This window comes from Cololabis saira, chromosome 6 (genome assembly GCF_033807715.1).
Source record: "Cololabis saira isolate AMF1-May2022 chromosome 6, fColSai1.1, whole genome shotgun sequence".
In the NCBI taxonomy this organism is placed as follows: Eukaryota; Metazoa; Chordata; class Actinopteri; order Beloniformes; family Belonidae; genus Cololabis; species Cololabis saira.
In genome coordinates this window covers 23,910,389-23,923,974 of record NC_084592.1, presented here as the reverse complement: position 1 = coordinate 23,923,974, position 13,586 = coordinate 23,910,389, and the positions used below count along the sequence as shown (strand labels likewise).

Genomic DNA, 13,586 nt, shown 5'->3' with positions numbered 1-13,586 from the left:
ACAAAGAGATGTTTTTCTTTTTTTTTTTAATCATGGAATATTTGGCAGTACAAATTGTCCTTCAAACAAGTTATTCAATTTCATTTAACTCAACAAAACATTTCGGCTCTCAATGATTTAAACAAAGTATTATTGCTAGTCTTGTACAGTATAATAGCCGACCTTTTTATACCCCTTTTTTAAGTGGTAAATTTTCTTTAGGAGTCTACTTTGGATGTTGTTAATGTAAAACCACCATAATAATGAGAATGTTACATAATTCCTCCCTGCAATGGAAACAACGGCCTTGTTTCCGTATTGCACATAAACAGACGTGAGAACTCTGCACTGGCAGTAATAACTACTTCATAAATGAACATGCAACTGTGAATCTTTAAACGTCCATAAAAGATTCCTGGTGGAGGGCAGCAGGGACGTTGTTGAGCTCCTGCGATGAATATTGCATTAATGTGGATGTGTTGTGCGTTTATTGCAGGCTCTGGCCATGAGCAGTCAGATCCTGGTGGAAAAGTCTTTACTGGGCTGGAAGGAGGTGGAGTATGAGGTTGTGCGGGACGTGGCTGATAACTGTGTTACCGTCTGCAACATGGAGAACTTTGACCCGCTGGGCATTCACACAGGTGACTGACTGACTCTCTAACTTTGGGGCGGCTGCTTTTGTTCCCACCATTGACGATGAAGCCTGGCACGGCGTTTTGCTGGCGGCTCTAGTTTCTTTTCTTTGTGTTGTCTTTTCTCAACAAATACAGAAAAGCAATGAAAACTTGATATTTGAACTGCAAACTGGAGTGTTTAGGTTACGTTTATATCGTACCATCAAATGACATGGATAAGCATGTTTTTGTTAACCTGGCGTGGCTCGTGTGCTTTCCTTGTTCTACAGGTGACTCTATCGTAGTAGCACCGAGTCAGACGCTGTCCAACGAGGAGTACCACATGCTGCGCGAGACTGCTATCAAGGTGGTGCGTCACCTCGGGATCGTGGGCGAATGCAACATTCAGTACGCCCTGCACCCATCCTCCCTGGAGTACTGCATCATTGAGGTCAATGCCAGGCTTTCAAGGAGCTCAGCTCTGGCGTCTAAAGCGACCGGGTAAGAGTATGTAGATAGATAGATATAGATAGATACAGACAGAAGACAACATATGACGTGGGTACACTGGTGTAATTAGCTGAGAAAGGATGACACTGGTAAAGAGGAGGGAGAAAAAGCCATCTTCACACTGTGTATACACTCACCAGCCACTTTATTAGGTTCACCTGTCCAAGTGCTTGTTAACACACATTTCTAATCAGCCAATCACATGGAAGCAACTCAATGCCTTTCGGCATGTAGACATGGTCAAGACCAGGGGTCGGCAACCCAAAATGTTGAAAGAGCCATATTGGACCAAAAACACAAAATACTAATATGTCTGGAGCCGCGAAAAATGAAAAGTCTTGTATAAGCCTTAGAATGAAGGCAACACATGCTGTATGTATCTATATTAGTTATAACTGGGGGAAGATTTTTTTTTTCATTATGCACTTCGAGAAAAAAGTTGAAATGTCAAGAAAAAAGTCAAAATCTTGAGAAAAAAGTCAATGTTGAGAAAAAAGTCAAAATGTCTAGGAAATAGTAAAAATTTTGTGAAAAAAGTCAAAATTTCGAGAAAAAAGTCAAAATGTCGAGATTAAAAAGGAAAGGAAAAGGGAAGAAAAAAAGAGGAAAAAAAGGAAAAAAAAGAAGAATATATAAAAAAAGGAAAAAAAAGGTCAAACATTTTTGAAAAAGCTCCAGGGAGCCACTAGGGCGGCGCTAAAGAGCCGCATGTGGCTCTAGAGCCGCGGGTTGCCGACCCCTGGTCAAGAGGATCTGCTGCAGTTCAAACGGAGCATCAAAATGCGGAAGAAAGGTGATTTAAGTAACTTTGAACATGGCATGGTTGTTGGTGCCAGACGGGCTGGTCTGAGTATTTCAGAAACTGCTGATCGACTGGGATTTTCACGCACAACCATCTCTAGGGTTTACAGAGAATGGTCCTAAAAAGAGAAAAAACCCCTTTGCGGCAGTTCTGTGGGCGTAAATGCCTTGTTTATGCCAGAGTTCAGAGGAGAATGGCCAGACTGGTTGGAGCTGATAGAAAGGCAACAGTAACTCAAATAACCATTCGTTACAACTGAGGTATGAAGAAAAGCATCTCTGAACACACGACGCATCGAACCTTGAGGCGGACCGGCTACAGCAGCAGACGACCACACCAGGTGCCACTCCTGGCAGCTAAGAACAGGAAACTGAGTCTACAATTCACACAGGCTCACCAAAACTGGACAACAGTAGATTGGAAAAACGTTGCCTGGTCTGATGAGTCGATTTCTGCTGCGACATTCGGAAGGTAGGGTCAGAATTTGGTGTCACCAACATAAAAACATGGATCCATCCTGCCTTGCATCAATGGTTCAGGCTGGTGGTGATGGTGTGATGGTGTGGGGGAGATTTTCCTGGCACACTTTGGGCCATTAGTACCAACTGAGCATCGTGTCAAAGCCACAGCCTACCTGAGTACTGTTGCTGACCATGTCCATCCCTTTATGATCACAGTGTACCATCTTCTGATGGATACTTCCAGCAGGATAACGCACCATGTCATAAAGAATCATCTCAGACTGGTTTCTTGAACATGACAATGAGTTCACTACTCAAACAGCCTCCACAGTCACCAGATCTCAATCCAATAGAGCAGCTTTGGGATGTGGTGGAACAGGAGATTGGCATCGTGGATGTGCAGCCGACAAATCTGCAGCAACTGCGTGAGGCTATCATGTCAATATGGACCAAACTCTGAGGAATGTTTCCAGTACCTTGTTCAATCTATGACACGAAGGATTAAGGCAGTTCTGAAGGCAAAAGGCGGTCCAACCCGCTACTAGCAAGGTGTACCTAATAAAGTGGCCGGTGACTGTAAATACACAGTGTGACAGTGCAAAGAACACCTCAGAACCAGAAAACAACATACGTTGATGATGTATTGTGAAAGTATTCACCCCTGTGGCACTTTACTTGGAATTAAAATTCTTGTCCGGGCTTGCAGGACGCTTTGGGAGGAAATTCTTATGCGGGTCTGAGCTTGAATCTAAAGGTTTGATACATATGTTAATAGGGGCTCCTATCAATTAAACACCATGGTCAGAATCTCTTTGATAGAAACATTTATTTGTAGAGCACATTTCACAGACACCAGTCACAGAGTGCTTCACGATAAAACCATGATTGAAAAAAAAAAAAAAGCAATGGTGTTTAGTTTAGTTTTATTTAGCACATAACATAAAAAAATAACATTACACAAATAAGTGCAGTTAAAAGAAACTGTGCAGGGAGGAGCGAGCAAGCCAGTAGGCTTATGAGGAGCCCCCTCCTAATAACATTTAACAAAATAGTTATGAGGATACAAAATCATAAAAATAAAAATAAATCATATATCATAAAAATTGCATGTAGAACATGAATGAAAATAAAATAATAATAAAAAAAAATAAAAAAAATTACTGTAGACATGATCATGAAAATATGAGTATTATGCTGAACAAATGGCAACACAGAATATGAAGTGCAAAAGAACATTAACAGTGGGAAAAGCAAGAGCTTTCTTGATTACATTGTTGAATTAAATGCTCTCTTGAGTGACTTTTGAAAATGGATAGGGACCTACAATTGTTTACAATATGGTACCAACTATTCCAGACTTTGACACCTCTAAATCTAAACAAAAATTGGCTTCTTGATTCCAGACATTTAGGCGGATGTAGGGCTAGGGCCTGCCGAGTTGAGTAGGAATGATATCGAGAGTTAGTGGCAAAGTATGACCTGAAGTGCTCAGGAACATTTTTTTCTGAGGTGTAAAACAACACAAAACATCACTCAAAAGCCTGTTTGAATAAAAATGTTTTCAACTGTTGTTTTTTTCCCCCAAAGTGTCCTCTGAGGCTATAAAACGAGGAAGAGGTGGTGGAGAGCTCCAGAGTCTCTGTGACACCACCCCTAACAGAACGGCCGCGTGTTTGAAGAAGAAAACAAGGCACCTCCAGCAATCTCTGCTCAGATGACCTGAGAGATATACTGGGGGGGCCATACCACTGCCAGCTTTTGAGTGTTAAAATAAGGGTTTTAAAACGGATCCTAAACCCGACTGGAATCCAGTGGAAAGTTTTTAAAATCGGAGCGATGTGGTCTGTCTTCCTGGAGCTGGATAAAAGCCGTACAGCTGCTTTTTGAACAGACTGCAGCCGATTCAGGGATCTTTATATTCTGCCGCGTAAAAAGAGCATTACAGTAATCCCACCGTGAAGAGATTATCGCATGAATGACAATAATGAATGTGGGTGAACCTCAGTTTAATTTCTCTGGAAGACTTAAACTGGTTTTCCTGGGAAAGAAAATCTATATTGAGACCTGACCAGCATTCATTCAGTTTGGATCAATTTTCCACACCCTACTGATGAAAAACAACAACATTTTGATGACCAAAAGATTTTTTGAACAAATATCTCCAGAAAGAACCTTGTTTCTGAGTTGTCCTTGGTCTTCCTTGTTCTGCTTGCTTGCTTGATTCTTTCCATTGCGGTGTTCCAGTCTGTGCAGGCTATTTCATTAAGAAACACCAAAAATTCATGTTCATCCATCCGTTTGCTTTACTCACTTAATCCCACAGGGTCGCAGGGGTCTGCTGGAACCTGTCCCAGCTCATTACGGGCGAAAGGCAGGGTTACCCCCAGGACAGGTCGCCGTATTTTATTCCAAAAAGGTTGTATTAACCTTTGGTTGTACCCGTGGGGCGCGGGTCGCTTACTCACAAGATGCACCTTCCTCAACACAAGGGACAAAACATGCTGAGCTCTGACCTCCTCCACACATCACACACTTTACTCTGTGGCTTTATGTACGTTCCTCATTTCTGAGTGAGTAATTGGAAACTAAGTGCACACAAATATATCGTGCAAGCACATGAATCAGGTTTTGAGCAAAATCTAAACAGGAGCAAACTTTTACTCAGTTTGTCTGGATGCTCTCCCATAAACTGTTCCTCCCGGCAGGGGTGATGAATTCTGCTGCGGCTTCAGTTAGATTGCAGCATCCCATAAGTTTGAGTTAACTACAGGCAGGACTGCCGCAAGGGGTGTGCGAACCGTGCGACCGCACGGGGCCTCGCGCTATGGTTCGTTTTTGAAAAAAAAGAAAAAAAAAAAAAATTTGAATTTTTTTTTTTCCTTTTTTTTTTTTTCCTTTTCCCCCTTATAAATATTAACATTCCATTCCATTACAGACCTAAATGTGTACTAGTCTGTGCATATCAATAAATATATGTGCAATGATGCGCGTGTCTGTTGTTCAACACAACTGCGTCAGACCAAGCGCAGACACAAGGTGCTCTGATCCAGACGGGTGGAGTTGGAACAAACTGTCACACAATGTCGAGAGAACGAGACAGAATCAGGAAGTTTCCATCAGGGGATGAAAAAAGAAAAAAACTAAAGACAATGGAAGAGTTTAATGCCTCTCTGAAAGGCTTGTTTGATAAATTTGTTACAAAAATCACCGATCCGACCGGGTCTCAAGCAGCCGTGGGGCCCCGCGTCGAGGCAAGAGATGATGATGAGGCAGGGGAAGGTATCCAGTATTTTGCTAATTGGAGAGTTAAAATTGCGCATATAGACACCCGATCCGACCCGAAAAACCCAAACATTTTGGGTTTTTGGAAAAACCCAAAAATTTCGCGTACGCTCACGCGCGAGGGCCCCCCCCCGGCCATTTCGCACAGGGCCTCGCAAATCTCCCAGACGGCTCTGACTACAGGTGTATGGAAATGGCGTAACTGCAACTCCTGATTTTTCAAAATCAAATTTTAGGAGGAAGTGTCATTAAATTGTAGATTTATAGAATCAATTATACATACAAGTTCCCTGTCTGAGCCACGAGGAGATCGTTGGTAACTTTCACCAGTCCAGACTTGAATTAGGCTCAAGATTTTCTTGATTTATAATAGATAATCAATGAACGTACTAATATCTGGTCAGCTCAGGCCACTCCAGTCCCCCTCCAAGCAGGGACTGGAGTTTATTGTAGTTTTAATCGCTCAAAGAACCTGAATCCAGAAGATGGGAAGCTTCTTGAGATGTTTCCTGTTCTTGAACATGGCCGGTGGTTTGCGACATGTCGTAAACTTGAATGCATCTCTTGATTGTAGATTTTGACGACGACGCGGCTACCTCTTCCAGAGTATTCTTAACTTCTGTTCATGTGGCCAGTGGCCTTTTCTTCAAAAAGGAAGTGATTCTGCGAACATCCAATAGGGTTGAATTCTGTGATGATCTTCTTTTGATGTTCCTAAGCTCACCGTCACTTTATTTATTCCTTTTTATTTCTTTAAAGAATGTACCTATGTTTTTTTGTTTTTTGCTCTCGCTCTTAGACTTAGATTGTTCTTCTTTTTTTTTTTACTTCCTTCAGCCCAACAACAGCTAAAACCAGTTAACCAAGTTGAATTGTTCTCACACTGTTGTCCCCCATTGGTTGACACCGGTCTCCGTGTCCTCGTCTCCCGCAGGTACCCCTTGGCGTTTGTAGCTGCTAAGCTGGCTCTGGGAATACCTCTGCCGGACATCAAGAACGCGGTCTCGGAGAAGACCACTGCCTGCTTTGAGCCCAGTTTAGACTACATCGTCACCAAGATTCCCCGCTGGGATCTGGACCGCTTCCAGGGCATGTCCCGAGAAATAGGCAGCGCCATGAAGAGCGTCGGAGAGGTGCGGATGAGCCAAACCAGCCCTTTCTGACTCCCTTTATTACCACGTCAACACAGCCACGCTAAACGGACGTATCTATTCCTCCTCTGCATTCAGGTCATGGCAGTGGGTCGGACGTTTGAAGAGAGTGTGCAGAAGGCCTTGAGGATGTGTCATCCATCTGTGGATGGCTTTGTTCCCCGGCTGCCGCTCAAGAAAGCCTGGGCTGACACCCAGGACCTGAAGCAGGAGCTGGCTGTGCCTTCCAGCACACGCATGTTCTCCCTCGCCAAGGTGCACAAATCCTGTCAATGATAAATAAGATATACTGACTACAGTTTGCTCCTTTTAGAATGGTATTTTATAGTGTGAGTGAAAAATAAGAGCCTGTCTTTGAGACATTGATTTAACTTGATAGATGCACAGAAGGATGTAGTGGCTTTTTAAATCTGTCAAAATCTCATGATCTGAAAAAGGTTTGTGCTGTATCCACTTTAGTGCTTTACCAGTACATTAGTCTGTATTTTTGAGGTAAGGTAAGACATCACTAGTACTCGGGGTCAAGATCTCAAACGCGGAGATTTTTCTCGAGTTGTCGCAAAATGAAAAACATGTAAAGGTTCGGCGCTTCAACATGCTTTCGTCACGAGCTGAGAGAGCAGAACGAGGTCGCGTCACTGTCAAATCCTTCAACTCTGTGAGCTCGGTGTCATGGGAGCGAAGATATATTTCCTTTTAGTCTGGAGTGAGATCATCAGGGATGATGACACTGCGTTACAGGGATTAATGATCCTCATCCTATCTCCGGGCTATCAAAAATTCTGCAGGATGATCAGCACTCTCACTGTCACTCTACGCTGAGCTACTTACCGTCTCTTTCACTTCTATTTATAGGTAAAGTGCAACAAAATAAATCAGTGCGAACTCCAAACACAGACCTACTTACATAAGCAGGTATTCAGATATACATATATGCTAATTAGGAAAGACATGTAATGAAAGACATCTAATTAGTTGTGTCACTTGCTGAAAAGCAACACCGTAAGCACATTTCTCAGTCGCCTTATGCTTTTTAAAGTTTAAAGTTATCCCTTAGAGATTAATTGGGGGGGGTTCAGTCTTTTTCAGTAATACCTGACAGAGATTCCAGCTTACATCTGAAAACATTTTAGCTCGTTATTGATCAAATATAAATACAGTATAAAGAATATTTGGAGGGTGGAGACTCAATGGATTTTACCCAGGATAGTTGTTTAATGAAGGACTTAACAAAAGCGTGGAATTAATAGTGATCAGTTTTAAAGGGAATGTTGACAGGGTCTGTTTTGTGTATTCGCCCTGCAGGCCCTCCATAATGGCACAAGTGTTGACCAGATCCACAAGCTGACACACATAGACAAGTGGTTCCTCCACAAACTCCGCAGGATTACGCTGCTGGAGCAACACCTGGGGAACTTCAACAGGTAACACACTCATGATTGAGATGCCAACCCTGGACGAGCAGCGGAAACATTCAGCAACAGTTACGTTTATTCTGTTTATCCTTCAAAATCCGATGGTAAAAAGAAAAACACCCGCCAGGCGTCTTCAGTTTCATTCAAAGGTTCTAGAAATAGATAAAACTATCACAGTTGTACAATTGAAACAATAAATGTAGGAGTTACATGTTTGAAGAAATTATTGGTAAAATAATATTTCAAGGTGAAATTTAGTATTTGATGTTGTGAATCAGAGGGATGATAATCAGGAATGAATGAGTTATTCCTTTTATTGAAAGAACTGAGCAGAGGAGTGTGCGGTGCCATGAAACAAGGGATTCTTTGAGCACTTGACAAAGAACAAAGACCTTGTCAGAGCAGCCCGCACAACTCAAATGCAACTTGTAAATCCAGAAGGTTATAACATTTATAGAATAATCTTCTGTTAAGATTAATATATTGCCACTGTCCAAGGTAAACATACGACTACTGGACCTTGAACTACCTGGACCTTGTGAACGGTCTTACAACATACAGTATGTGCTACTTGGGGTACTTTTAGAAACCTTGCCTGTTCTGGGCGTCGTTGTCCTGAATCCTTCGTTTTTTAGTGAGTGAGCAGCGGCAGGGTTGTCGCCCGGACAGGGAAAACCAAGTTTTCGCAGCGTCGCGACTGTGCACGGTTATCTCCTCTGTTTACATAGAAATGGCAGAAACAGACGAGATGGTGCTGGCACTAACTTAGCATTTTAAATGATTGCAAATATTAATTAGTTCCCAAACATTAATGTGTACATCGATTAAACATTATCTGCAGAGGAGCAAATGCTGCACAGATTTCACAAATCATAGAGAGCGAAAAAGTTTGATCTCTTGCTCGTGTTGTCATGCACACCGTGCTATCTAGTGATGGGACATGCTTGAAAACAACACCTTTGTTTTGCCAGAAGAGGTATCTTGGGATAAAGAGTATTTTGCATTTTTTCCATTTCTGTTTCAACAGTTTCCTGTCACTTGTGTTTTTGTTTAGAAAGAAAGCACATGTAGATTAGATCTTGAACAGCGTTAGCATAGCACAAGCTGAGCGAGGGTGTAAAGGCAGTTCGCTTGAGCAGGGACTACACGGACCTTTACGGAGGGAGATCTTAAACGTTTGACAAGTGATTGGTTCAGCACGGGGAAGCCAACTCCTCAGGTCACAACTCACAAGTCCAGATGCATCTAAAGAATAAGTTAGAGATGAATGAGGAGTAGGGCTGCAGCTATCGAATATTTCGGTGATCGATTATTCTATCAAATATTCCATCAATTAGTCGAGTAATCGGATAAAACTTACTTTTGCTTTATTAAAGCCCAATTATAAATATGCAATAAAAAACAAGACAGATCACTTCATAAAAACAACCAATTTGTTTCGTTTATGATAATAATTGACATTTATTTACATAGTATGCAAACTAGTAAACTGTTTCTTATATTTTCCAATAAAAATAAACAAAATTATTTCAAACTTAACATTTCCTGACACATTCCAAAAAAAAAAAATGTTTTTCTAAGTATCAAAAATAAAAAATATTCTTAAACACTGCTTTTAAATTTTGCAACTTCGCATTTAGAACCAACACGTTTCAACAGAATTGCTTGGTTGTGGACCGGGACTCGGAACAAGAGTCTTATACCATGCGGACCTTCATTTTTAATTTTAAATGATTACACACCTTCGACATCTTCTATCTCTTCCTCTTATTTCTTTCGCTTTGCTGCGTTTTGTCATTGCCACTGTCACTGTTGTCAGTCCCGGGCCGGTGTCTGTTCAGCTAAACTGTTCACACACGTTGACACGCGTGACGCCGGTTTCTTCCGCTTTATAAGGGACACATTAGCACATTAGCACGTTGTGTCACATTAAAAAGAACCCGTGCGAAACGTGAAGTTTAAATTCATTTTTTATTAGTTACTCAAGGTACTTGAGGAATTATTGCAGCCCCAATGAAGAGTACAAGAAAAACCATTTAATGTTGGGTTACCATGCAGCTGCACATTAGATAAAGATAAAGCTTTATTACGCTATAGTAAATATTGAGATGAGTGACCACTTGCATCATCCATTTATATGTAACAATCAGCCAAGCATAATCACAACATTGTTTATTTCTTTATTTAAATTGTTATTAGTGGGTATGTTCCACAGGTGGGATGTGAGTTAGAAAAGAAGGAGAAATGATGGAGTCAGGTAGATGAAGTGATGAGATCACCACAGATGACAAAATGGTGATTGATTCAGGTTTCAGCGGACATGTTGGAGAAGGCAACAGAGGTAACGAGGAGGTAATGGGCCGGTTCGGTATCCAGGGTAGAAGATGTTGGAAGACCTTTCAAAAAGGATGGAAGTGACTGTAGTAAATCTTTTTTTCCAGAATAGTATGTGTGGTGTGTAGGCCTGTGACACAGGAGGGGGTGGCGCTCTGGAAACATGTTATACATATATAACTTTACATACTTATTTACATACTTACATATACTTACATACCTTTTTACTCATAAGTTTATATACAGGAAACAAGATCTGCCTATTACTTTTCACAATTTCTTTATTCTGACAACAGACTTTCACTCATATCAAACAAGGTTTAGTAACAATAGCTTATCTATACCGTCCTCCCGAACCTCAAGTCACCAATTCAACATTACTTATAGAGGCCCCAAGCTCTGGTCTGACTTACACTCTTCACTGAGGTCCACCTCCTCCCAATGCATTTTCAAAAAAAACCTAAAGGAATTTTTACTTTCCACAGGAACCTAATTTACTTTCTCTACTCGACCTTTAATTTTATCGACCTTTAATTATATATTCTTTCTCATTGTTCTGCTTTTGTCACATTTTTTGTTCTTTCTTTGTGTTTTTTACTATTAGTTGTTTCAAGTACTTGAATTCCTGTTGCTATTGATCTTTGTCTTTTGTTGTTGTTTAGCTCATGCATGCTGTCTGCTTGTCCTTTGTTTTGTTTTTTTGACAGGGGTGGAACCTTGTACAAGTTCGCTATAGAACTTCGTTCCCTCCTTGCGCAGTGCTTCATGCATCTTTTTGTGCAAAATTAATAAACGAACTAAGTAAACATATGTGAACGTACCAATATGAATGTTTTCAAATGCAGTCAATAATTCATATGTAATTCCATACCCATTTATATATAGACGTATCCAGATGTATAGAAGGTGGTGTGCAGGATGACTCTGGTGGTGAGGAATATGAAGAGGACAAAGGAAACGCAGAGGACAGCGTGGTGAGAGGTTAAAAAGGAAGGTGTAGTTTTCAGAGTTGAGACAGGCTCCGGGTAGTCAGGAGGCGGTTCCAGCTGACTGGACGACTACAGCTAATGTGATCAGGGAGAGAGCTAAGAGAGTGTGTCAGAGGTTAGCTGAGAAGAAATGGGACGTTGAGAAAGTAGACAGGAGTACAGCATAAGGTGAAGGTAGAGGTGGCAAAGGCCAAACAAAGGGCTTACACTGATCCGTATGCTAGGGTGGACAGCGAGGAGGGAGAGAGAGCATAACTTGTACAGGTTGGTGGGGCAGAGAGAAGTTGGAGTTGGGAAAGACATGCAGCGGGCGAAGAGTGTTAACGATACTGGTGGAAATGTACTGACAGGTGGCATCAGTGTGGCGGCAAGATTGGAAAAAGTGCTTTAAAGAGTTGACGAATGAGTAAAATGAAGGAGAACAAAGAGTAGAACAATTGACCACTGTGGACCAGGAGGTGGCAAAGATTAGAACGGTTGAGGGGAGGAGGGCTTTAAAGTAGTGATGCACCGAAATGAAAATTTGTGGCCGAAACCGAAACCGAAAATAATAATAAACACTTGGCCGAATACCGAACAATACCGAACATGGTTCTTCGCAGTTTTTCATTTATTTTGCCAATTTTTTCACCATTGCATAAATCAAATAAATTTGATTTAGGCATGCTTTTAAAAGAAAAAAATCTTTTACAAAATTACAAGGTAGAAAACATTTGTTGAACATAAAAAACTGAATTTTTTTTTTATTTCCCAGCATTTCTTAAATATTCCAGCAGACATTATACCAGCAAAGAACAATACCTTAAAATAAATAAATTAGCAAAATACATTTTTTGGCCATGTTTGAGCTTACGTTAGGCTTAACTTACTGAACATTGTAACATAGGCCTTAAAACAATAAAAATGCATTAAAGCGCTCAGGGTTTTTTATCATTTCAAATGATAAATCAAACTTGTTGTTGGAACGGGTGGAGAAAAGTGTCAGCAGTAACGAGTGATAAGAGTATCAGCAAGAATGAAATGAAAGGTCTGCGAGACAGTGGTGCGACCAGCAACGCTGTATGATCTAGAGACTGAGGCACTGAAGGAAAGACGGGACACAGAGTTGGGGGTTTCACAGGTTAAAATATTAAGGTTTTCTGCAGAAGTGATGAGGATGGATAGAATCAGGAATGAGTGCATGTTAGATCTGTTGGAGAATAAAAGTCAGCGAGGCCGGACTGGGATGGTTTGGACACGCACAGAGAAGGGATGGTGAATGTATCGGTGGAAGGAGGATGAGGTTGGACTGGAGATGAGATTTCTGAATATGGTGAAAGAGGTTGGTGTGACAGAGGAAGACGTAGAGGACGGGGTCAGATGGAGGATTATTCAGACTACTGTTACTCCTGTTATTGGGCAAGACTGCCATTCAAAAATAAATAAAATGGTATTATGTGGAGCTTTTTGAAAATGAGGTGCATTATTTTGTTTTGGGGTGATAAAATTAAACTAATAAGGGAAAGAACCTTCAATCTATAATGAAACAGAGGTGTTATAAAACTCCTAGGCGTTGAGTTTAAGCTTGAGTTTAATGTCGGGGGTTTTTCAATTCCATGCAACACGAGTCCTTCCCAGAATCCCGCTGAAAAATGTTCTGAGAGCTTTTAAAGTTGCCACTGCAGCTGTGATTCCTGTAAACACGACAGCTTGAGCGCATAACAATGTTAGAGTAACAGAAACTATCAGCAGATGAGTAGGAAACGTTGTTAGAAGGTTGTTAAGAGCCTTTAAGAGATTTCTGACACTCTTGTTGTTGGGAGAGATCCTTTCTTTTCCTGTTTGTTTTTTTTCTGAGTAACCCTGGTAATTTTATTCAAATATTCTGAATGGACTTTTATAATTGGCTCATTTGCATTTATTCCTGAAGAGATTCTGAATTATGTACTTGAAATTCAAGGTGCAGATATTCCAGACAAGGACAGTGTGTCTCCCCCGACACACTGTTTCTTGAAAATCCCTCTCTCATTGACACATTAAGAAGCTTCAACTGGCGAAAAGCTGAGACAA

The 13,586-nt window shown here is 41.1% G+C and overlaps 1 protein-coding gene across 2 annotated transcripts in view; it reads left to right on the top strand.

Moving 5' to 3' along the window:
• cps1 (carbamoyl-phosphate synthase 1, mitochondrial) overlaps positions 1-13,586 on the top strand; it is a 98,179-nt gene that overhangs the window by 21,703 nt on the left and 62,890 nt on the right. For both annotated transcript variants that reach the window (XM_061723737.1, XM_061723738.1), the window contains 5 exons: positions 476-620; positions 884-1,094; positions 6,583-6,781; positions 6,878-7,054; positions 8,105-8,223. In XM_061723737.1, coding sequence (XP_061579721.1) covers positions 476-620; positions 884-1,094; positions 6,583-6,781; positions 6,878-7,054; positions 8,105-8,223 — 851 coding nt within the window. The remainder of the gene's footprint in view (positions 1-475; positions 621-883; positions 1,095-6,582; positions 6,782-6,877; positions 7,055-8,104; positions 8,224-13,586) is intronic.